The 27,112-nt window shown below is 39.7% G+C and overlaps 1 protein-coding gene across 1 annotated transcript in view; it reads left to right on the top strand.

The window, feature by feature from the left end:
• Positions 1–248: 248 nt before the first annotated feature.
• The window catches only part of ppm1h (protein phosphatase, Mg2+/Mn2+ dependent, 1H), a 39,453-nt gene continuing 12,589 nt past the window's right edge, over positions 249–27,112 (top strand). Inside the window, exons 1-6 of the mRNA XM_078257444.1 lie at positions 249–668; positions 11,261–11,426; positions 13,875–14,231; positions 22,277–22,389; positions 22,926–23,010; positions 23,226–23,344. Coding sequence (XP_078113570.1) covers positions 433–668; positions 11,261–11,426; positions 13,875–14,231; positions 22,277–22,389; positions 22,926–23,010; positions 23,226–23,344 — 1,076 coding nt within the window. The 5' untranslated portion in view covers positions 249–432. The remainder of the gene's footprint in view (positions 669–11,260; positions 11,427–13,874; positions 14,232–22,276; positions 22,390–22,925; positions 23,011–23,225; positions 23,345–27,112) is intronic.

The raw sequence follows: 27,112 nt of genomic DNA, 5'->3' as shown, positions 1-27,112 counted from the left end.
TTGGTGAAATAGTTTATTTTTTTGTTTTGTTTGTGACCTTCATGAAATGTGCAAGGCATGCCCAGTGTTGGGGCTGTTTGACGTCAGGACCCAGTGCTGCGCTGCACCTTGCCCAGCAGGTAATCGTCACTCCGGGATTAACGCACCTTGACCTCCAGCACTGTAAACATAAGCTGCTCACTGAGATGCTAGTGCGACCAAATCCACCGGCAGCAACCGGTTTGTCACATGACTAGCATGCAGCGCTGCCTGCCTGTGTGTCTGTGTAGCTTTTATTTCCGCGTTCACCGAGGGAGCGCTGGGCTGAATGAGTTTTTACAGCCGCTGTGTGTCTACCTTTCACGCCGCGAAACTGCGTCGTCGTGTTGGGATCTGTCGGGCGGGGGGAAACTCACGCAATCGCATCGCCTGGACCCACGCTGCAGCAGGACCATGCTCACACGAGTGAAATCGGCGGTGGCCAATTTTATGGGAGGTATGATGGCTGGTGGCTCCAACGGTGACCATCCCGGCGGTGGCTCGGATATGCCGCTGAAATTTCCGTACAGCAGACCGGAGTTCTTGGGACTGTCGCCGGACGAGATAGAGTGCTCGGCGGACCACATCGCGAGACCGATCCTCATACTGAAGGAGACCAAACGGCTGCCGTGGGCCACCGGCTACGCAGAGTGAGTAACCTGTAGGCTATGCGTCCATCTTTTCTTGCACAGCACACAGCATCCTTTGGAAGTGCACGGTCTTCCCGGACCGCTGAGATCCCTCAGCAAGGCTTTTATTTTTATTAGGCTATTATTATTAAGGCTTGTTTTATGTGTTTTTGAAATTTAAAAATAGGCCAAGGTGCATGAGCTGGCCTTTCCCCATATTCATTCAGTGATTGCCTAAATCTGTAAACATCACCCAAACACAGCCTACCTCTAAGGTCGCTATAATCTAGGCCATATCGGATTGATGATGATTTATTATTGTGCTGGCGCAGTAGATGGAAAGAATACCACAGTCTTACAGTGTAGACTCACTGTAAGGCAAGAGATCATAGGCCTATGTGTTGTGTGTTTAACATAATGAGATCAACGGTAAACTATAAGTTTATCACACAAAACTAGGTTTTATTCTGAAAACTAATAATATGTTTTATTGGCACTTATGAGGCTAGTCAGGAAAGCTCTCACAAATAATTTACTAATTTAGATTGTTCGGTGTGTATGTTGAACATAGTAATAATACAATACATAGTGTCACAGTAAAGCTGGTAAAACCTGACCGTGTCCTTTAGATGTGACATGGGACACACAGTTATCACATGTAGATTAGCATGTTTTAAGTATTTGCTCATTCAATGTTTGTCTTGTCAAAAACTTAAAGTGATCCTCCATCTACTTCACAACTGAGACCAGAATTGCAACCAGACCTTTTTAAGATCATCTGTTGTATTATTGATATCACATCTTGGACGTTCACAATCCATTTGGCTGCCTGCATCCTCCTGCCATTAAGGCTGTAATAAACCATTTGTGTTGTATTTAAAAAAAGACATATTATAAACAGCATCTAGTGCAGCAGCTTGACTCATGAAAAGCTAAGTTGTTACTTTGCTTCTATAAACCGTGTCGTTTAGTATGGGAGTGCAGCTGCAGAAAAGTGGCAGGACATGAGAAAATGCAGGCTGGAGAAGCCAGGAATTACTTAATTTGCATGCTGGTAAGCACAGCGTGCTGTACACCTCCACGGGCTAAAACAGGATCTGCACTACACAAACAAAACACTTAATGCAGTTTACATTTATCTTTGATAGGACATAACTCACAAAGTAGGATAAACTCTTGTTGTCATCATCATCTAACGCCCGAGAGCACAGAGTCACAATCACTTCTACTCATGCATTCCCATATGAAGTATCCGGGCAATCTGATGGTTAGTGAGGCTGTCTAACTATAGAGGTCACAGTTCAGGCCTTAAGGCAATCCCAACTTCACATTGTGTGACACAGCAGTTTAGTACCCTGAATTCATACATATACAAAGAAGAGTTAGTGTGCTCTGTGTTTTCCTCTTGACTTATCTTCATGCTGTTGATGGCTGTTATGATAGAGTGCCTGTTTCCTTGAGCTTAATTGTTTAATCAATGATATTAGACATTCAGTGAGTGCTGCGTGCAGAAACTCCCCCTATCTCTTTGTATCTAATGTTTTAACTTCAGCTGTCCTGCTGTGCTCAGTGTAGATGTGCAGGGTTGAAACATATTGTCATAAAATAGTGAAACAATGGCCAACACAATTTCCCAGAGCTCAAGGTGATGTCTTAAAATTGCCTGTTTTGTCTGACCAACTTTCCAAAACCCAAAGATATTTAGTTTGCTGTGATGTAACCCCCCCAAAAAAGCAGCAAATCCTCACATATAAGAAGGTGAAACCAGAGAAAATTTAGCATTTTCGCTTGATTCAATACTTAAAATTGTTGTTGATTAAATTGACTAATTGAATGTTTTAGTATTAAAAGAGATGTGTATGGTATGGTCTCTGCTTCCAATCTGCCATGAAGAATCTTTAATCTCAAAATGGAAAAGAAAGGAAACTACTCATAAATGTTCTAAAGTAGGTTGCATCATTTTAGTTAAAGTGCCCATATTATGAAAAAATCACTTTATCTGGGATTTGGGGTGTTATTTTGTCTCTGGTGCTTCCACACGCATACAAACTTTGAAAAAAAAAACCATCCATGCTGTTTTGAGTGAGATACGGGTTTCTGAATGTATCCTGCCTTCAGTCTCTGGGTGAGCTGTTCAAAATCTGCACGGCTTTCTTCGTAACTAGCCGAGACGAGGGGGCTGGGGGCTAACCGTTAGCATGCTAGCTCATTCTCAATGGCAAAACACAGCTACAACACGAATTCACCCTAATCTTCAAAATAAATTGTATAGAACTACTTAAATGTCCCTGTTCTGCAACTTCTGCAAAGTTGGAAGTGCGCCCTCGTTTAGAAGAAGTCTCCCGGCTAATCCTGCCTTGTACTGACTGAAGTTGTAGAAATAAACAGCTAGCTAGCTGATGTGATCTTACCTAGATACTGCGCATGTGCGACTCCCAACAAAGATGTTACAGCAGTGAGAGGTCTCACTCTGTAGCTGAAACAGAGACCTGAACACAGGGTGAAAATAGGAGCTACAGCAATGTGCAGTACAACAAAAATATGGTGTTTTTTGAAAATTAAACCATGTAAACCTATTCTGATACAATCTCAAATTACAATTATGAACCTGCAAATGAGCAAATATGGCCACTTTAAAATGATAATCCAGAATGTTTGTGTGCTAATTGTGTATTTCATTATTAATCATAAGTTAATGATTGAAACAACACAAATATTTTGCTGAGGTGTGTGTGGACTGAGTCATACTGGGGATTTGTCAACAGCTGGCTGACCAGCAGGCTTTGTTGTTGAGAAATCTCACTGCCATGAGCCCATATGAGATGATGTGATGTAGGGGTTAACATGGTCAGATACCGATTGGGTCTCTCTCATAAAACGCCAGGATACATACTTGTTGGCTTTTTTTTGACAGGACAGCTAGGTGGGGAAAGGGAAGACATGAAGGAAATTGTCACAGGTCGGATTCGAACCCTGGACCTCTGCTTCGAGGCATAAGCCTCTCAGTATATGTGCGCCTGCTCTACCCACTGAACCAACCCGGCCACCTTGTAGTGCATTTGAAGACTTGGTGGTTACAGCTATATATTTATACATTTTCTTTTGAAGAAAAAATGGTTTGAAGGGAATCTCTGAGATGGTTAAGCGTGTGTATCCTGCCAATTTTGGTAAATATTACACTCATGCTTTTTTATTATTTGAGAACATTTATTTTGTTCTCTTATTTCAACATCCTGACTGTTTTAAATTATGTGAAAGGATTCCATTGTGTCCGTATCATTAGCAATGGATTGTAAAATAAAAGTTTAGGATCATGCAGGATGAATTGCACATTCCTAATCTGTACTTTTCCTCCCCCCCCCCGCTTCATAACCCTGCCTGTCTTTAGGCCTCTCTGAGCTGAGCTTGCTGATGTCATCCTGGGTTATTAGATTGCTCCCTGTGGAGACAGGAAGAGCAGTTATAGCTTTATGAGAAGGATTCTGATGTGGGTGCATTGTCTGGTCCAGTGCACAATCATTTGAATGGATCAGTGCGTATTGCTCACCGCCCTCGCTTCTCCAGCGCACTTACAGGCCTCACTTATGTAGACAGGCTACATTTACTGCTGCTTTTCTGTGGAGTTGTTTTCCACCCATCATGTATACACCAGCATTGACCAGTAATGATTTTCCCTTGTGCACTCAGTTCCCTGTAAGGGTGCAGTTCTCAGTGCTGCTGTGTTGCATGGTGCTTGGTGTTCTCGAAATATGAGGAGGAAACTGCTCGTGATGTCACCTTCAGTTGCGTTCAATCAGGCGTGCTCTCTCCAGGAAGTGTTTTCAGTTTTGGAGGGGTCAACCTCGCTGTGACAATGTCCATTCACAAACCAAAAATGCCAAGTCATTCACACTCAGTCACTTTAATAGGTACACCTGTGTTATCTAATGCAATTCAATACAATAATTCCTTCCTTTAGACAACGTTTAGTTTAATTAACGTAAGAACTGTTAAAGCACTTCATCAATAGGAGAGATCTAGCTCGCCCTCTCCTCCACGTCTCACCTTCTCCAACTTGCTTGTTGGCATAGGAGAGTAGTGGCATTGAGAGCGTAAAGAATAAGTTGTGACAAAGCTTTCCCACTCATTCATTCACTCACTCACTCTTTTACTCCACTGACCCAGTACCAATATAATCAGCAGCATTCCGATCAATACTCAATAATTAATATGCGTGTCTAAACACGAGCACCCCCATTGCACACTGTATGTTTTGTCTGCAGGTCAGCAGACATTCATGTGTGAGAGGCTGTAATTTGCCAAACTCTGCATTACTATCTAAGTTAAAGGAACAGAGATAAGAAAGTGGCAGCTCCAGGGTGTTTAAAAGTGTGAAGCGTGTGTTTTTTAACTAACTTGCATGTTCAGCAACTCCAACATCTCCAAAATAAAGAAGTGTGAAAACATGTTGTCAGCACCACAAAAATGGCATACATCTGTATGTGGTCCTTCCACTTTTATTGTAGGTTTATCCATAATACCGTTTGGTTTTTCTTCAGTCTTTTCCTCTACTTTTCTGATATTTCTCCACTAAAGTAGCTAAATGTCACACTCAACGGTTGAGAGGAAGCACATGAGCAGCACATCTTACGTCCAAAGCTTCCAGTGCTTAATCACATGATACAGCACATGTTCTTGTGTTGTTTCTGCAACATCAACGCACATCGCTCTGAGGCAGAAACAACATGATGCTTTTTCAGTTCAGTGCTGGGTTTCCTTTATGTAACTATGAGCAGAAAGTACAGTAGCAAGAGCAAACAACCACACAAATAACAAATATTGGAATACAAAGATAGGCGTGTGAGTGTACAACAAATACACTAAATAATGACGATTTCCATTACCAATTAATCTGTATTATTTTTGCAAAAGAAAAATGAATTGTTTAGTCTATAAAATGGCCGTCACATATTCCCAGAGCCCAACATCTTCAAACTTTTTAAACACTCCATAGAAGATATTAAACTTACAGATATGTAAAACAGAAAAGCAGCAAATCCTCACATGTAAGAAGCTGTTACCATGCAGCACATTTTTCATTATTAAATTACTTTTAATTAATTTAATAACAATTAATCGCATGGCAACATTGTTGTCTGTCACTTTTCTGCCAATCAACTAATCAATTACTTGACTAGTTTTCTTTTTGAAGTAGTATGGCATTGTATTTGCTAGTCAGCTAAGTGGATCATTTATTCATTTTGGGACTTTTGCAAATGTATAATATCATAATGTCCCTTAAATTACCTGGTGTGGTGTCTGATAATGCCTTTGGAGCAACATCTCAGGTGTTACTGAAAAGTTAAAGAATCCCCAAAAGAAGGCCCACTATAGATTACAGCTCTGACAGAGTAATTAAGGTCATGCCATTGTCTCAAATGTGAAGAAAGAAAGTGAGGTAACTGAATATGACAGCCGTGTTCTCGGACATAGCTCATGCCTCGGGGTCTGGATTGCTTTTCCTCTCACATCAGAGATGGAAGGCTCGACAGCCTTGTTAATCTTGTGATCTTCCAGGGTCAAGTGAATGTCGTCTCTGCAGTGCTTTGGTCTCAGACACGCATGATGGTGCATGACGTTTGTGACCTCTTTTCATATAAAGTTAGGGTAAGGAGTAAGGAACACATCACTGTATTCTTACATTAATGTTGACCATTTTCCAGACATTTCATAGACTGATTTTAAAGGAAAACTCAAACTATATGCAACACTTGAGATTTGTGGCATGAACTAAAAACCAACTGCTGCCAGAAATGTTGGATATCTATCTTTGTTTGGCAAGCTCTGGAAAATAGTTTTCAAAGTAATTTATAATACCCAAAATATTTATGACTTAATAAGCAACAGTCACTTTTAAATATAAAACCAAACTGAATTATAATATACATGATTACAGGTTTTTCCGATCGCTATGACAATTTTTTCAATACTTTTAACAACCTTCCTAAACTCTTAACACAGCACAACATCCGTCTGTGTAGGCTATACATTTAACACATTTCTTGTTGCTTTGACACAAAATGCATACAGTTAACACAAATTTAACCAATTAAAAAAACAATTTTTAAATGCTTTCACACTGTATGTCAGAACAGATAACATCATGTTCTAAACCTAACGTATAGGCTAAATTGAAAGTGAACAGCTGTTAACAAATAACACAAATATACCCCCTCCATTGTATTCCATTGCTACTGAGAAACAGCTGATTGAAGCTAAGCAAATAGATCAATCACAGCTGATTGATATCTAGGAAATACATTCAGGTGTTGAGGTTCTTTTAATCGCATGACCATATGTTACTGTAGTAGTACATACAGTAAAAGAGGTCCTATTTGGGCTGAAAGAAAGTAAGAAAAACTGCTGCACGAGTGAGAGGAAGACGAGCACCAGGACAATTCTGTCTCTGTCTTCTTTTTTTCATACAGTAAACCGTACATTCTATAAACTACTCTGAGATGGGTCATTCATTTTTGTATTGAATTTCTGCAGCAAAAGAAACAAAATGCATGCATTTACTAAACCCAACAAAACAAAAATGTAGAGAGTCTTCAAGAGAAACTGCAGTGTAAAACACAATCTATGATCAATACAATATACTATTGTATAAGGGCAGACCTGACACACATAAAATAATGCAGTTTCTGTAATTCCATCTGATGTTAGTGTTTTGTATGACATTGTGCTATGATTGACTAAATGTTCCTGTTGGAAGAGAACATGTGTTCGTGTTTTGGAAGATTTATTTGAGACCTGTTTGCATTGTTTTGGTAGACAAAGGTTAATGTGTTAGTGAATTATTGTATTTTGAAAATTAGTGTTTGAGTTTAGTTTTCAATGTGTGATTTTGAGCATGAAATTAACTGTTTTGTCAGTTGTGTGTTGTAGGTGCGTTAAGAGTTTAGGAAAGTTGTTAAAAGTATTGAAAAAATTGTCATAGCGATTGGAAAAAAAACTGTAATGTTGGCGTATCCAAGTCAAATTAAGCAAACATCACAACAACTTGAGTATGAAAGTTCATTCTTGGCCCTCGGAAATAGTAGTTTGACAAAACAAGTTTTGAAAACGATCTTGAGTCAGGGTCTACTTACTATCTTTTTCTGGGTCTTTCCACCAAATCTCATGGTCATCATCGGTGGATGGATTTGCACAGTTGGCCTGGAGAATTCATACAGGTTACATACTTGGGTCACATCATGACAACTCTTGATGAAGACCGTGAGATGCGATTAAAAGCCACCGAAAAAGACTTCATCATTCATGATGCAATTTGCGACTACTACAACTTCTGTTGTGCAAATAAAAAAAACACCAGTTGTCTATCTGGTTCTTTACATCACTACGTCACTTTGCTTTCTGGAAAAAAAAACAAAAAAAAAAAAAACACTGAAAGAAAAGCTAACTTGAAGCTGAATTCACAGACTATTTTCACAGCAGACATTTTGACTTGTCATAGCAGGAAAAGCAGAGGTGGAACCAATAACATTAAGAATGTGTCCCTTCTAGTAATTACTGAAGTGCAGAAAGTAATGATGTTATTGGTCACACCTGTGTTTGACCGGTCAAAATGACATTCAGTTAAAAATTATGTGTGTGCACATATGACATCTGCAGTTTCCTGAGCCTTTACTGCATTTATATTTTCTCTATCAGTGGTTTGTGAAGTGCTGATGTAGGGCTGTAGGGCTCTCTGATTTCTCAGAACTCTATGCACTTTATTTGCTAATGCACGTTACTAATGGACTAACATGATCATACTGCATTCTGTTTTATTTTTTTTAAGCACTGATATAAAGAAAAAGCACTTTTTAATTATTGCACTACTGGTTAGATGTTCAACTGCATTTCTGTGTACTGGTTGTCCTTACTTGTGCATTGACAATAATGTTGAATCTAATCTAAAAGTACTCATTTTACCACTGACAGGCTCAGATTAATATACAAAGTGTCTGACAACATTATGGAAAGGATTTTTAAGGAGGTCGACTTTTCTGTTAAAGAGTGTGATCCTTTTTTTAAACGTAAAAACATCCGCGAAATGGCGTTGGCTACACCCCCCAGACTCCATGTAAATAAACAGTTATTTTAACATCGTAAAATACACTTAATTTAAAGTCGACAGAAACAAAATAAAACTATGAAAAGCCGTTTTGGGTTGTCTTTTCACTTTTCCAACCAGGAGTGTGAGAGGACGAGGACGAGTGCGTATGCGAGGTGTCAGGGCTGGATACGGCACACAAGAGGCTTCTTCCCCCGTTGCCTCAGGAGGGACAATATTGCTTATGATGTCGACGAAAGACAATGACAGAAAAATATGAAATTTGTTTTGAGATTAAAAATGTGTTTTCTATGTTTTGGTGTATTGTTTACTGACTGCTTGATAGTGTATATCATTGTGATCACTTTGTTTATGATTTGAGAGCAGTGTTTGATTTTGAACACGAGTAAAACTGTTTTGAGGCGAAAGTTTCATTTTGCGAGAGGAGTCCGAGGTTTTGTAAATAGTGCTTGAAGATGAGGTTTTGTGTTTTAATGTTTTCAGAAAATGGAGCAAGGTTTCAGAAATTGTGTTTTAGCAATTGAGAAAAACTGTAATACTCGACCAATGTCAAAGATTGTTGTTCCCGTCAGTCACTTAGACACAAAAACATAGGAAAATAGGGTCCAGGTTGAAAAAAAACAGTAGTTACCCTTTAAGTGTTTTCTTTAAACCTGTTTTATTGACAGACTACAGTGTGTGCTATTATTAGTTTTTAGGACAGGAAAGTGGTGCGTATCCTATAGACTCTAATTAGAATCAATATTTCTGAGTGAAGGTCTGCCCAGTTAATATCCTGTCAGTTTTATAACCAACAGTGTTTTCTTAGCTGGAGAGAGAGGATCTGTGCTGTGCATGTTGATCCCCATGACCAATTAGGATTATTTATACAGGATCCTCCATAGGGAGGTAATCATGACTGCCTCTCATATCAACATGTAGCCATATAATGTCTAATTTATTTGATATGATTCTCACTTGAGACAATGCTTAGAGAAATAGCGACATGCTAGCAGTCTCTACATCTTTAAGCATACAGTCGTCTGTTGAAGAAGAAAAAAAAAAAAAATGTAGAGTTATTGTGGAGTAAAAAGTGACAGAATTCCAGAAACACGCACGCTTTCCAAAAGTACATATTTATATTTCACATTTTGTTCCTGCGTGCCCTTTGCCTATTTAACCCCTTGAGCTCTAATTTCCTATACTAGCACTGGGTCACTGTAGACTTAACGTGTCCTACGGTGTGGCTAAATTGAGAATGCCTTGAGTATTGTTAAGCAGCGTGTGCTTGTCCACGATGACAGCAGCTCGCAGCAGCGCACCATCTGCCAGGTGTTGTATAATGCAGTATTTATGTGGATTTCTGGCCTCTCTCCTACATGTGTGGCTCTCAAACTTAAGTGTATTTAAAGTGCTGTCATGAAGGGAAACTCTTACGCAGAAATTGAGTTTGGAATGGTTCTATAGTCCTAAAAACTGTTGGGGATTAAAAGTCACACCTTGAAATGGTAAGGAGGACATTGAAGCCCTTAAATTACCTGTAGCAGTGTATCATCTTTCAATGAAATTATATCTAGTAGTGATAAATGCAGCGAGGCACAGTCACCTTTTGGAAAGTTTAGGCTAATCCAAGACATAGCTGTTACCAAACTGTTTTTGTTTCTGATAGGAGTGCTTGAAATGATGTGAGTAGAGATGACAACTGGTCCATGAAATAGTTCTCTCTCTCTCTCTCTCTCTCTCTCTCTCTCTCTCTCTCTCTCTCTCTCTCTCTCTCTCTCTCTCTCTCAATTCAATTTGCTTTATTGGCATGAACAAAGAAAACATGTTGCCAAAGCAGTTTAAAGAAAATTCATATCACATATAAAATACATAGGTGTCACATACTGTAGATTCTATACTGTACTGATCGCTATACAACACACTATATTACAATTACATTACACAATATAATACGTTACAGTTTTGTACTATATAATATAATTATTATACAATACTAAACCAGTCTGTAATTTTGGGATCCTATGGTGGTATCTGTGGTTGTGAGTCCCTCAGGCTGTGGCAGCCGGATACATATTTAGAAGCCAGTGGAGCTTCTGTCCCTTCTCCTAGGAGAACCTCCAGCTTCTTTTCTGGGGTGAACATTGGGAAGTTTGCTATTTTTCTAAAGTGTAAATCTCGTAGTGAAGAGAACTTTTCACAATGGAAAAGGCAGTGCATCTCTGTTTCTACCTCCCTGTTGAGCAGTGAACACAGATACGCTCCTTTCTTTCTTTCTCTCTCTCTCGCTCTCGCTCTCTCTCTCTCTCTCTAAATATAATAATGTACTCTATTGTATTTATTATTGAAACCTATACCTATATTTATATCCCCTATAGTACACAAATAATGCCTGCCTGTTGCACTACTATTAATTAATTTAAATTGTTATTAGTATTCTCTTAGTATCTCTTTATTTCTTATCTTAGGTGTTCTGTTAAACTGAAGTATGGCTTCAAATCTCTGTTTTGTGTCCTGTTATCCCCTCTCCGTCTAGGGTAATCAATGCAGGAAAGAGCACATTAAATGAGGACCAGGCCTGCTGTGAGGTGCTGGTGGTCAAAAGGAGACCTGCAGGAAGCTCCACGCCCAACCGGACCCCGATGGTCCGCAGGAGGTCTTCCCTGCCCAGTGGAGAGAGTTTGGGCCTCCGGGAGTGCTCAGTGAGTCAAACTAATGGGTCTGGTTCCATCAGGAAATATCCACCTTTTCCACCATCTCCAACTTGAATGACATTCTGCAGACACATTTTTATGACCACAGGAAGTGAGAAGATAAAACTTAAGAACAAAATACAAACTGTAGTGAGATCTCTTGCCTCCTTTGTCCTTTTGTTATCCTTAGACATTATCACACACACTTAAAATCAAATGCTATTTTTGTAATGCAAGCTTCTACATTTTAGCATTTATTCACTGATGAAATCCAGCTAATGGTCAGAGTGGATGTAGTCCTTGAATGCCCCTGGGGTCCTGCAGTTGGGACCCAGTGTCCCTTCATCCCGTTCCATCAGCAGTTTATTGGGGTGTACAGCACAGTGTCCTTTACACACCGCAGCCTCGGCCTTCAGCAGCTCTCAACAGCCTCTAATACGGGAAGGCAAATGCGAGTACATTTCTCTCACAACAACACACAAACAGGCTTTAAAGTTAGCAAATGTCATTCTGCAAGTACAGTATGTTGTGTACAAAGGAAGGTAAAGTAAGGAAAACTGTATATCATTATGAAATGAAAACTCACAGCTGTTTGCTTTTGTAGGGAAATGTGTACTACATTAACTATGATGTACTATTGATATACTTATTCAGTTACTGACAATGGTGGCTCTGTCCCTTTTTTGCTACAAAGCTGTGTTTCACTTTGTCTTTCTGATTTGACATGCACTCTGTGATGTCTGTATTTCCTCACTGTTCTTCCATCTCTAACCGTTCATATAAAGCACTTTGTCATTTAATTTTTAAAGGCAATAGATATCTATATAACATACTTATTACTAATACTTATGCTATAATTTCCCCTCAGCCCACCAGCACTTTACTCAGGCCCACCCAGAGCCTACAGGAAACTCGTGCAAGTACCTCATGACTCACACCGGCAGTGATACTAGACCAATAAGAGTACTAGTGTAGCTGTGTATGTACTAGTGTATGCACTATATTTAGACAATCAGAGCTTTAGTGTATGCAGAAATACTGTATGTGCTAGCAATGATCAACACTCAGTGACCAGAAAAATGCAGTATAACCCCTGCCCCATGCCTGCAGAATACGTCTGCCCTCTCTTTTTCACTTTACGTACTTTATATGTCCCGGCATGATGAGATGTGTGCAATAGCAACTCCATGTCCATACTTTCATTATATATGGCTGAATTACTTTGAATGGAGTTAAATGTGTATCTTAACAGACTGGAAAAAGTATGGCCATTGACTCCAGGAGGGCGGCAGATCATAGAGTTGCTGCACTTTTTTAAGGCGGCAAACTCAAAGGTGTGCAATGAATGAATCCGATCACAAGACACTTTTTGTAAACATTATGTGGGAGGTGGCAGTTTGTAGATGAACACAGAAGACAGTATCCAGCTTTGGAATATACGGTGCATCATGTTGGTCTATTAAAACCTGCATATTTGAGGCATTGATCCCATCATAGCAAACCCGGTTGGGCAAACCCAGAATGAAGGGGGCTTTTAGATCAGAAGAAGTCATTGAACGAGGGCCTGAAAGCATTCCCATTTAACACCTACAGCATGGGATACATTTAAAAGAAGTTTGAATAGAGCTTTAAACTTTGGGCAATTTGTGAAGCACTGATGTCTGCATGAGTCAGCTTTAACACCTGGCCGTGCAACTTTCTGTTTGAGTCTCTGTAGCAATTGTACTCAGAGCTAAAGTCAGTCCAGTGTGGTATCTATTCTTCTGGTCACTGGGACAGTATATAGCTCCCAACCCTTTTGGCTTGTGACCCTTTACACAACTGAACATCTTCTTGTTACCCCACTACAGGTTGCATATTAAATGTCAGTTGCAAGAGGCTCCACCAGTGTTGTTCCCCTCCCTTTAAAGGAGGCCTAACGGAGTATACTATCCAGTATTTTACAATAAGCAAAGATAAGAGAAAAGTCACTTTCCTTATTATCTTTTTCTTATTCCCCCCTGAAATTTACAGTATCTTGAGATTGGTGGGTCATTCCAGGTAAGGAACCACAGCAGATACATCATCTGACTGCAAGGAGAAGGAACTTTTGAATAATCCCACATTCACACTTTTATAACGTTGGATAAAAAGTAATTCATTCATTTTGACATAATAAAAAAAATACAAACCAAACTCTTGGAGTTATCAGAAACTGAATGCAGCTGTTGTCCAAGCATCCATTTAGATATGCTTATTCAATCTTAAAATATTTGATTGGCTGTTATCAACTTCTAACTGATTTGTTAGAGAAACTGTTTAAGACATGTCATATTAATAGGGAACCATGTAATCACAGATTTTTTTATTTTCTGTGGACTGCTGATGACTATGAATATAACTCAAGCAGATACAAATATTGACCCAATGAATTAGTGTGTCATTGTCTGGTGTGTGTTTGACTCTATCTGTATCTAGGACAATTCTGAAGACCTAACCTTCCACTACTGGGCGTTGTTTGATGGCCATGCTGGCTCTGGGGTGGCTGTAATGGCTTCCCGCCTTCTACATCACCACATTGCCATGCACCTTCAGGAGGTGATGGAGATTGTCTGCACTCCAAACCTGCTGGCCCCCACATGCCTCGGAGAGGAGCCTATCAATCACCACCTCACCTCGACATCCCAACGCGCCCTCACCAGGGCCGCCTCGCTCCGCGGCGCTGCAGGGGCTCCGGGCTCACCCAGCACCCCACCTACACGCTTCTTCACTGAGAAGAAAGTCTCACAAGAGAGCCTGGTGGTCGGAGCCATTGAGAATGCTTTCAAAGACATGGTAAGAGGCGTGTGCTTGGTATAAAGTAGAAGTCTGAAAGTGTTTAAAAGAGTGTGCTGACCTTTTTGCCAATAATGTCTTAGATAAACTCTTCAATGTGCAATGAAAATATTATACACACCATTCAAATTACAGAACATAGAAAAATGTTATGTTTTTGTACCCAATTATGCTCCCATATCGTCTTCTTGTCTTCTTCATAGTTCACAGATTACTTTCATGAAAACTGAGCTGGAAGGAAATTTAGATATATGGTAGCACTTTTTACATTAAAATTATGCATTTTTTTAATGTATATTGCTAGTACAGGAAATTAGAGCTCAAGAGGTTAAATAGGCAATAATACATATTTTGTGGACTGTTGGAATTTGTATTCTACTATGTAGACTTTCTCTTAATGTTCCTTGTGTGCTGCTACTTCTCTTAGGGATTTCCTATAATTCCCGGAATAACATTAGACATACCCCTGTCAAATCGCCCAGAGTTGGTGCTTCCATCCCTGGTTGTATGTGTATTTGGAGAAAAAGGCTAGTCATGCACTTTTCTAAAAAAAAAAAAGAAAAGAAAAAAAAACATTTCCAGCTGCATTGCTTAAAAGCGACAAGTTGCTGGAAAAAGAAAGAGAGTCTGCTAAATTCAAGCCTACAATCAAAATACTGTAAGTGTTTTTATTGCATGTATTTGCCATTTACATTACACCCACATCATAACAGAACTTGCACAATGATATAGACTGTTGCAACAAATTGTATACAGAATACATACAGAATTCCTCAACCCTTAAACCCAGTAAAATGACACTACAAACAAAATCTATATTTTGAGAATGGAAAAACCTGTCCCTTGTAGGCTTAAAAAAGTAGCTGAAAATAGCTGCCTGCTCCTATCTTCACAAAGAGCTGTGGATATGGTCAGCTTGAATTATGCCAGTTACAATTTATTCCAATCGTCGGGTGGGAAAATATATCAAAACACCCATAAAAAAAGCTCCCTACAATGATCCACCTCTCTGCTGCTCACTGTGTCCTCAGATCACTGTGTCCTTAGATACTTGATACTTAAAAGTAATTTGAGGTAATAATTACAGTACTGCTGTAAGTTGACATGAACTCATCATTCTCTTTTCCAGAGAGATAAGAAGGTTTCTTACCTGCTGGCTGAACGCAATAAGGTGCTGGTTGTGATCACACAAACTGTCTTGGCAAAAAAACTTGGCAAAAATGCCCCATGAAATCTCCTAAGAATTCTCCTAAAAAATGTGATTTGACGGGCAAAAAAATTTCAAAAATATATATTACCAATTTAGGGCATGTTCCTTTTCCAAATTCATACTGTGTGACTGTTCCTCTCAAACTGAAAGCACATGGTGCCAGTCAGTCAGTTAGTCAGTTAGTCAGTCAGTCAGTCAGTCAGTCAGCCAGCCAGCCAGCCAATAGCCTCAGAGCCAGGAGAAGTGATGCACTTTTTCCATCTAGCTGCTGCAGAACACACACACACACACACACACACACACAAGCCATCTGGCCGTGCTGTAAGTGGATGCTGGACACTTGCAGAGGCCAAGAGATCAAGACCAGAGCCAATCAAAACAGTGTTGGCCTTACTGACAGGCTTTGAGGGGGAAGAGGTCAAAGGTCACTGGCCTCAGTTTCAACATCAGGGTTTCGATCAACACCCTCTGTTATGTTTGTCTTCTGATGGATTGCGAAAGAGTAATGATCTTATATGTTACATTGAGAGTCACTCTTCTTGTTCTGAAATCAAAGCGGTTTAAATTATAGTAATTCATAGTTTGCTATTTTGCTATGTACATGTAGGCAGGATAATGCCACCAGCCCATTTAAACAAGCAAATGACTTTCATTAAGGGTTGTATACATGAGAAGCAAAGGATTCCTCATAAACAAATTAAACAAGTGGATCCTTTAAACATAGACCTCAATGAAACATAAGAGTTTGCACAGAAATGTACTTACAACTCAACAAAACACAGTATTAATGATGATTAGAGCTGCAATTCTGATTATTTTCATTATCAAGCGATTATTTTATCTGATTATTTTCTTGCCAGCTATAAGCAAACATTGCCCATCACAAATTCACAGAGTGACGTGAGGTCTTGTTTTCTCTCACCAACAGTTTAAAACAAACGTATCAGTTTACTCTTATGGAAGACTAAGATAACAAGAAAATATTTACATTTTAGAAACTGGAAACACGAAAAAAGAAAGAAAAGAAAAAAAAGAACGATAAATTCGAATGAATATAATAATATTTATATTTTTATTTAGAATATGACAAATACAGAGGCCCCCATGGGATAAAAGAAAAGAAAAGTACAACAGACCAAATATAATCTGTGATGCCCTGCTGCTGTAAACCCCAGCCGCCTGGTTTCAGAAACCAGTTATAACAGAAACTCTGAATTATCTTCCAGTAATGCTCGACCCAGATCTGCACTGCATAAATTCTTTTGAACATTTGTGTTGTGGGTTAGATTACTCAGGGAGGTTAAATACGATCTTACAAGAGGGCAGTGCAGCTCAATCCAATTCGAAAATACAATTACTCAGTGCATCCTGGTGTTTCCATGTCTTTACCACTAGGTGGTAGTGTGCAATTACCTATTCTCACCAAACAACATGGCCATAAAAGGGGAAATGGTGCGTTGGGGCACTTATGGCATGTGTAGGTGTAATTAATGATTGTATAAGGATCAGTGAATGAATTGAAAGGTCTATTTTGAATTTATGGTTAATGATGAGGGGATTTTTTTTTTCCACAGTCATGAGGATTGTGTTTTTGAACTACAGTTGCACACTGTTATGTCAAAATACTTTTTGTTAAAATAGAATGGCAGTAATCCACAAAAATTCAGTTTTTCTGAGCAGTATTCAGGATATACAGTAGATTTATAGGATATTGTAATTATGATCTATTTTGTACACTGTTAAGTCAGTGCATATTCTGACTTTACAATACTGTAGTTTATTTTGCTGCCTCTGTTCTTCTCTCTTTTCCTTGTCAGAAACAGATTTGCCCATGACTCCTAGCAATCAGCAAACATCTATCTATGTCTCACTCTGCTTCTCGTCTCTCCTCTCACATGCCTCTCTGGCTCTTCACCCTGCTTTGAATATGCACTCTTTACCCTCTGTGTCCTCTCTCTCTTTCTTAAAGGGGAATTGCGCTGAAATCCACCATTTTAAAGGTTGCAGTTGATGTCGCAGCATACTCCAAACCTTGCAGCTACTAAACTTTCTAATGGCGGTCTAAAGTTGTTCGTCAGAGAGCTATATATTAAAGCAAATACAATGCATTTCCAGTTAATTGCTCAGTGTTTCACTAATTGTAATTAGAGCACATAGGTGAGGAAAAATGTTTGTAACCACACAGTGCCTACTTTTCTCCACAGCTGTCATTTATTTTAATTCAGTAATCATTTTTTAATTGAATGCAATACGATTCTCATGGGACACATTTTCACTTGGAACAAAAGACCATCACCTCTACTTTTGCTGAGTAACTACCCAAAAGTCGAGTTTGGCAGAGTCTTATTTTTTTAATGAAGTTCATTCTTTAAGAAAATGGGAGGTGTCAGAAAATCTTGGGAATGTTTGGTATCACTCTAAATCTTTGTCTCAGAGTTTAGAGTCTCTGTAGCTTATCAGCGGGATCCGCCTTTAGTTCTCCTCTGACACGACTTACTGCATTCCTGTGGAAGCGGCCGTTGTGTGTGGAGCTGTTGCTGAAGCCCGATAAACACTCAGGGATGTGTAAACATAAAAAAACAAAGTAAGACAAGGCTTATGAGCTAAACTGTTTGTGGGCCCATTACAGAAAGAGAGGAGATGAGATCACCGACCTCATATGATCCTCTTTAGTATAAAACATGCATGCCTCTGTACCTGGTATGTGTCAGATTGAGCTATACTTGATGTTTTACCATCATGTGAGTATTTTACTGTAGGAAATTTGCTTATTGGCGGAAACTCAGGGAAGTCACTGCTCCTGGCCAAGAAATAGTCATTCTCATAACCCCTCCGTAGAACCACAATGTGTGGTACCACGTGGTCTTGTGTTTGAGTGAGCTTTAGAAGTGCTGTTGGGCAGATTGTGTTATCTTTGGACCGAGCCAGGCTAAGCTAAGCTAACCGGCAGCATGTGGTCATATTTACCGTCAGTGTTGGGAAAGATACTTTCAAAACATATTCCGTTACAGAATACATGCCCAAAAATGTAATTTGTAAACGTATTCCGTTACGTTACTCAATCTGAGTAACGTATTCTGAATACTTGGATTACTTCCACATTGAATTGCATTTTATAAGTGTAGGAATGCGGCCATCACATACAGCTTACTAAACAGGCCTATTCTGGTGTGTTCTTCTGTTCCAACTGGCTGAATGTGTACCTGAACAAGCAGATAGATTTTTGTATTTGTAGTCCCGAACTGCATACTACAAAAATCTAACCGCAGTCTAAGCTACCACGAGCTAATTTTAGCTAACGTTAGCTAGCATGTCAAACGGGGCTAGTCAGTATTTTAACGGCTCTGGGGATAGTAAATCAGCACGTAGGAGAATGTCAAGTTGCACGTCAACTATTAAATAGCAAGGTGACCTGTAAAACTACAGCAGACGACTACCCTTGGCTAATTAAAAAAAAAAAAAACTTACTTTAAGATGCTTCTTCAGGTTGGAGGTAGAGTAATTTGGACGCTAAAAGAAGGTTGGTTGCTGGCCAGCAGAGGTTGCACTGCACAGTTATATTTCGTTCTCCCTAACTCTTTCTTTAATGTGAAATGCTGTTTGAATTTCCAAGATAGAAACACATTCCTGCCCTGGCTCTGTTGTGCCGGTTCCGGCTCCATTTCTACCTCTATCAGTGATCACGCAAATAGCTAATTTTTTCGTTTTCATATTGGGGCTTCTGGGAAATGCATGGAATTGCGAGAGTGAATAAACTTGTGAAACAGAAGTATCGTCATGTAATCCATTGATTTCAACAATGTAACTGTATTCTAAATACCAACTATTTAAATTGTAACTGTAACGGAATACAGTTACTCATAATTTGTATTCTGAATACGTAACGCCAGTACATGTATTCCGTTACTCCCCAACACTGTTTACCATACAGACATCGGAGTGGTGTTTATCTTCCCGAACTAACTTTTGGCAAGAAGGCAAATAAGCATATTTCCAAAAATTACAGTTGGCATATTTTTGAACACTGGAAAGAGCTAGCAGTTTCCTCCTACTTCCAGTTATGCTAAGCTAAGTTAAACGCCTCCTTACTTCAGCTGTGACAGACATGAGAGTGGTATTGATCTTTTCTTGCTCAAACAGAAAGCAAATAAGCATATTTCCCAGAATGTTGAACTATTCCATTAAGTTACTGTTATTGTTAGCATGAGGTATGTTGTGGTTAAGCATTAGCCTTAAGGAAATTAAGGACAACTTTAATGTTTTCAATTTATACTAAATTTACCGTGTGTGTGTGTGTGTGTGTGTGTGTGTGTGTGTGTAACTATATTCGTGGGGTCCAAAAACTGGGAGTCCAGTATACTTGTGGGGTCCCGACAGCTTTGTGGGGCCAAAATGCTTGACCCCACAAGTTTAAAGGGCTGTTTGAGGGTTAAGGTTAGGCATTTAGTTGTGATGGTTAAGGTTAGGGTAAGGGGCTAGGGAATGCATTATGTCAATGATGGGTCCCCACAAAGATAGTGCCACAAACGTCTGTCTGTGTGTCTGTCTGTCTGTCTGAAGAGTAGGCTGAAAGGATTTATTTAGTTAATTACCTGTCTCACTGTCCATCAGAGTTTCTGATGATGTTTCTGCCATCTCTGCTCTCTGTTATCCGTTCTCTGTTTTAAGGCCGAATAGCTTTAGACTCTAATTTATTCTGCAAATGCACTGACAGTTAACACTGCAAACAGCATGGAGAAAGGAGTTTTTGGTCTGACCTGTAGCTCATAGGTTGTACAGTAACTCAACAGCAGCTTTTTCCAGTTAAGTCAAACCTTGTCTTCTTTTTTGGCGAGTAAGCTGAAGATTGCTATGAAGATTGTGGCCTTCATGACAATATTGGCTCCAAAAGGCTCCTTATCAACCTATGAAACATTTACTCACATAAACTGTTAGTGCACCTTATTATGTCCATTTTGTAGAAATATATATTCTTTAATTGGTCAATTGCACTTAATGGTCTTTTAGGGAGCATCTAAAAGGTTAAAAACCACTGTGTTAAGATGTTTGTTTGGATGGGAGGTGTTGAGAGTTGTTTCGTGTTTGAGTGTGTGTTTCCTTGAGGTTTTGTTCAAGTAAAACCTCTGCATTAAGATGACAGTTAATGCAGTTTACTGGGATGAGATGTGTCACTAGAATGGTTGATTAGATTTCACTTACTGGGTGATTATATTATTTACAGTCAATTAATTTAGTTAAAATGGCTGATGTGGTCATGTGATGTGAAATCTGGTAATTCTGGATTTGTCAGTCCTATCTCGTGGCATTTTCTTCTTTCATGGAAAGAAGAAGACACTGCCAAGGAAACGAGTTTACAGTAATATGAAGAAGTGCAGAAACCATTTCTTTCTCTCTCTCTCTCTCTCTCTCTCTCTCTCTCTCTCTCTCTCTCTCTCTCTGCCGGTTATTTAGCTCAGTTGTTAGATTCTTCCTGGCAGAAGTAGAGAGAAGAAAGGTGTAGATGTTTATGCAGACATTTTCATTATGAAAGACTTTGCCTGCAGCAAGAGCTATTGGATACAGCGAGGATAAATATGTATGGCTCGCTATGGATTCATAATTCATTCAGGGTGAAGGACACATTGGTTACCCTTCCCCCCCCCCACACACACACACACACACACACACACACACACACACATATCTATCCTCCATACTCCTTCATGCCCTCACTCTTGAGAAATGTGTACAGCAGCAACAGTTGTTGTTGTTGTTGTTGTTGTGTGTGTGTGTTCTGTAACTGAAAAGGAAGATGGAGTGCAGGCATTCAGAAACACGATAATTCAGTCTCATACACACAATCACACAAACGTAATGAAGGTGACTGTACACACACATCCAGTTACAAAAATGATTGCTTTTTATGCACACACATGCAGAACTCTCTGCACGCACTTGCACTCTGATTCACACACACATTTGTCTTTTCTGCCAGACACAAACACACGCATATTGATGCACACATACACTACAAACCACTGCTGTCTCCTGTCAGAAAAACATAGACACTGTACACGAACACACACATTCACACAGTTGTAATCAGATGGAGGTAGTCAGAAGCGGAGCAGAAGGCGATGAGCTTTAGTTGGGGTAACATTCCTCATCAAACATGTTAGGGATGGCCTTGCTGCAAATGTGTTTGCCAACATTTTTCATCCAACTCAATCTGTTGATAGTGATGGAGGGTTGAAAAGAAGGCGCCATAGGGATCATCCATTTTCCCAGGATAACTTCCTGCTTCTGTTTTGCCATTAAAGGCCCCTCAGGAGCAGTTAACAGCAGACGAACAGTAGCAACGGAGAGCATAAAAGGGTTAAACCAAGTGTGAGCAGCTTGGTTCAAATTTATGTTAGCATTTTGATTAATTCACTGACAGGTTAATTATTCATCTAATTAATGAACTGATAGCATGGGTTTTTTCAAAGAACTTTTTTTTTGGTTTAATTAGCAACAAATTAATCTGGGCTAATTAACTGGTGTAATAACCAGCGGTCCCTCCAAACTTTCTCTCCTATCCTTTTGGTTTCCATTCCGTTTTATTGCTCCTTGACTTATGGCCCTGTTGATGAATTAATTCATTATGGTGCTATAATTAATAATAGCATAATGGTGGGTTCTAAGTACCAGGGCATTATTTTACTCAGTATCAGGTTTTTGCTTAAACGCTTTGTGCCACAGCGTGATAGGAAAAAGTTTTTGAAGGCTGTGATGATTAGAATCATGATTATGTGTAGTGGATGGGTCTGAATGATGTGCTCTCTGTTTGTTTTTTTTTCTGTGTGTTTCTATTTAGGATGTGCAGATAGAGAAGGAGAAGACAGTCTACAACATCTCAGGTGGCTGCACTGCTCTGGTGGTTGTCTATTTGCTTGGGAAGCTCTACGTTGGGAACGCTGGGGACAGCAGGTGAGATACACATACTCCTATGTAGGGCTGAACGATTTGAGGCAAAAAAATCTTAAGTGCGATTTTCCTGCCAGATATTGCGATTACGATTCGATTTGCAAAAATGTTTTTGCTACATATTGCACCCTCTACCATCATGTTAAATATAGTAATAAAAAATAAATGATAGATCCACTGAAAATAGGACATTTCTGTAAACAATCTGTGATATGTAACATTATTTCTGCATTTATCTTATGAAACAACATTAAATATAATAATATAAAGGGGAATAAAAATGTTGAAGCAAATGTTACACCAAAGCATTCAGCTAAATATTTAACATTCGATTAATCGCGGTCTTCACCATTAGCTTATCGCCTTCTTTCAAATTTCGATTTTTAAAACGATTAATCGTTCAGCCCTGCTCCTGTGCACAAAAAGCGTACCTTTGCAGTGACGCACACGCTCACCTTCTGGTGCCCCGCAGCCAGCAGGAGCAACAGTGTTCCAGCTTACATAAACACAGTTTTGTTTTGTCTGCTCCTCTTCCTCAGGGCTATCATTATCCGGGCAGGGGAGGTCGTACCCATGTCAGCAGAGTTCACACCGGAGTCAGAGAGACAGCGACTGCAGTTCCTGGTAAGAAAGAACCTTTCTCGGCTCCTTTCTAGCAAGCACAGCTGTCAGATATTAGCAGAGCTGACCTCCCGTTGAGACACCGGCTATGCTTAGCACTGTCTCTCTTACACTGCCTGCTCTCTTTGCCAGCTTAATAGACTATGGAATTGTTTTTCCTATCCCCTGGGTATGTCAATCTTCTTCTTTTTTTATGTTTTTCTCTTTTCATATCAAAGGCCTACATGCAGCCCCACTTATTAGGAAACGAGTTTACACATCTGGAATTCCCGAGGAGAGTCCAGAGAAAGGAAGTGGGGAAGAGGATGCTGTACCGTGACTTCACCATGTCGGGATGGTGGGTTGACTAATTTATTGATTTTTGACTGATTTGAATCAATCTTTTAATGTCAAATGCAATGCATGTTACACAGCATGCAAACTGTGAGGATACCACAGTTTTGTTCCCCAATTTTGCTGATCAATATGTGTGTCAGTAAGTTTCTCCTCTGCCTTCCTGATCATTTATTTAACACATTTGTTGAAATACTGTTCAATTATTTACATCCTTACACTGTGTATCTGGTCAGATCCATTCATGAGCCCTCTGAGAGAAATTTATGTCAAAATAATTTCTGCTTCCTAGCCTTGTATAATTATGCCTTGCCGAAACAATTACTTTGAGACATTATCTACGTTTGAATGATTTCCTATCGATGTACCCCTTATAAAAAAAATATTCATATATATATATATATATATATATATATATATATATATATATATATATATATATATATATATACTCTTATATATATATATATATATATATATATATATATATATATATATATATATATAGTCATTCAAACTTTCCCTGTACGAAAAAGGCCAGAAGGTGGCCTTGACATTTCTGCTTCTGTGTGTGTGTGAGAGCAAGGTAAGAAGGAATATGTGGGCAAAGCAAGGACAGCTCTTTATCTTACTGTGGAGAGAGAGGGGAAAAAGGTCAAAGAGATTGAGGAAAATCGTGTGAGAAGGAAGAAAAGAGAGAGTACATAATGACTGAGATACAGATGGAAATGTGAAAGGGAGAGAAAATATAGAAGAGAAAAAAGGAGAGGAGCCCAGGGAATCGAAAACACAATAACTGAGGGAGTGAAAGATAACATGCAGCTCCAAGGGTACACTGCATTGTTTCTTTTAAGTAGCAAAGTGTCCAAGGACTTTAACCCTAAAGAAAGTTACAAACACTGCTACTAAGATGAAATGCCAATTGGCAGCATTCTCACCAATCAAAGAGGTTTAGCAGTCAGCAGTGTGAGTTTAAAGCAAACAACTTGTGCCCAAATTCTAAGTGAACTGTAGAAAAATGTTAACCGTTTTTCAAAGACATCTTTTCAAAGACACACCTAACTCCTGTGTAGCAGCTTTTGCCAGTAGGTAAACGTTCTGTATTCAAATCTTTACTTACAGTAAGTAAAGATTTACATATAGTTCTGAGGTACTTGGACTATCGTACTTTTTACTCCACTACATTTATTTTAGTTATAGTAATTACTTTGCAGATTAAGATTTCAAAACCTAAAATGACCATGTACCAATATGATGCATTGTTACAGTCAGTAAGCAACAGTATATAAAGTAGCTAAAATTAGCACCACCTTTAACATATATTTTAATTTTACAATAATGCTTACACATTGAGTCTGTAATAATCATCAAATATATTATAATACACTGAAGTGGGCCTTCTTCCTGAATAACGAATTGCAGTGGATTAGAAATATAAAGTAGCATTGAAGAGAAATACTCAAGTAAAGTACAAGTACCTCAGAATTGTACTTAAACACAGTACTTGAGAACCTGCACTTGCGTACGTACTACCACTGGTTTTTGCTCTTGTTATTAAGTTATTTAAATATTGAAGTTCTTTGTTCTTGAAGTGTTTTAATTATGTCTACCCCCTGTAGAACATGTGTTGTTCATATGTATATGCACTTATGCATACATGAGTAGGTGCAGGTGACTGAGGAGAAATTGTGTTTCTTCCGTGCAGTCGTGTTTTGTGGCGCCGCTCGGTTCAGCAAATGTAGGTCAGTCAGCCTCTGTGTTTCTTATTGGGCCCAGAACTCTCCGCCAGTCGTCTGCCTGCTTACTGTCTCAGAAGCGCAGACGGCCTGTGATGTATTTTTAATCAGGTTCTACCCATAAACCAGCTCTGCTTGTTTCATCCAGACTAAGTCCGGGTCTTAAATTAGGACCCTGTCAGCCGGCGTGGCTGATTGCTCTGATGTGCGTGACTTAAGTGTGTCATCTTGTATAGGTGCAGTTCAGACACTATAGGTACAGAGGATTTTTTTTTTATGTCTCTGCAGCATTCTGTCTGTACATGTACACTCTCCTGTCAGTGTGTGTAGCCAGAGTGCCTACATGCTGCGCGTGTGTGGGTGTACACTGGCATCCTATTCACTCAAAGGCATCCATGATCAAGGCCACACTCTAATGAAGGCATACAGGCCTGCAGCCCACCTCTCTCTGTCTTCCTCCGTCGCTTTCTGAACCTCCCCCTCCCTCGGCCAGTTGGATACTTTGGCGTTGCAAATTGAATGGTGGCCGTTGTCCAGGATGGCAGGCGGTTTTGTTTGCGAGACGTCTCAGAGTGATGAATGTTGAGCGGTCGGCCGTGTCCAACATGATCCAAACACCGAGGCAAAACACAGCCAGTCAGGCGGAGGGAAGGTGGGGAAGAGGGTGGGGGCGCTGGAGAGGACAGAGAGAGGGGGGGAAAGAACAAATGAGAAGGAAATTGCTTAAAAGACAGAGAGAAATGTTAGCTGCAAAGATAGAAATAGAGATAAAAGAGTTGAGGAAAATGCTAGAAAGAAAAATGTTGGTAAAAAGATGGTGTGTTGGCCACATAGGAGGGCAACGATAAATGCCAATGAACGGCGCTCAAGCTGTCTCCCTTAAATGCCCACACCCACCAGGGTGTCTGTTCTCCTGATCCTACAGACAAAGAATGTGAGAGGAGAGAGACTAACGCACACCTTCATCACTGTCATACATTTTTACTCCCTCTCCTGCTCCTCCATCTCTTCTTCTCTTCTTCCCTTCTTGTTGCACTATGCCTTTGTAACAATATGACTAATGCCTATTACATTTGGAGAGTTTTTGGGTCACTGCCATTAACTCTGGCCTTGGTTTGCTCCTGAAAGCACCACTCAATTTATGGAAAAGCCCATCAAGGTTGGCCAAAAAGTTTATTTGAACCCAACTGTCAATTGCACCAATTTGTGTGACTAATCCGGTGCCGAAACAGGCCTGGCACAATGTCACCTTAAAGTGTGTGTGTGTGTGTGTGTGTGTGTGTGTGTGTGTGTGTGTGTGTGTGTGTGTGTGTGTGTGTGTGTGTGTGCGTGTGTGTGTGTGTGTGTGTGTGTGTGTGTGCAAACGCACCTAATGTTTCTCTGTCACCCCTCTTTTCACCGAGCGGAGATGACATCACTCCTCTCCTGCCCGCCTCTCCTCACCTGCAGAGAGGATGATACAACCCCCCTCCTTCCCTGCATCCCTCTCTTCCTCTCCCCTCCCCCACTCACTCTCTCTGTCGGTCACACTCTGCAACGTATCAGGCAGCCAAACAGGCCTTGAATGTGAAAGCGCTCAGTGTTGTGGTCAAACAGTACAGCCCTTGAGCAACTCTCCTCGCTGTTTTTGGACTCTGTGTCCCAGATCGGGAAGCAGGTATCCTAACAGGATTAATGTGTATCTCTCTCTTTCTGTCACACTCATTATCTCATGTCTGACAGAATGGATTGGCTGTCCCAGACAGCAGGCACTAAGGATTTCATCCAAGACATCTTTGAAATAATGACATAAAGAGTATGTCCCAATGTAATAGTATTTTTAAGAAAACTAACACTTGAAGGGGAAATACTCAAATGAAAGAAGTTTGAAGCGACTTGGCAGCAGAAATGGTCTTTCCCTTTTAATAAATAGAGATGGTGAGACCTGCCCCAGTTTAATTAGTGCCTCTTTTAATGCTCAGTTTAAGTTTTACATCATCAAACTGCTGTTTTAGAGGTTTTTCCACACCATGAATATTGCAAACATTAGTGAGGAA

Source organism: Sander vitreus, chromosome 8 (genome assembly GCF_031162955.1).
Source record: "Sander vitreus isolate 19-12246 chromosome 8, sanVit1, whole genome shotgun sequence".
Classification (NCBI taxonomy): Eukaryota; Metazoa; Chordata; class Actinopteri; order Perciformes; family Percidae; genus Sander; species Sander vitreus.
This window is presented reverse-complemented; position numbering and strand designations above follow the sequence as displayed.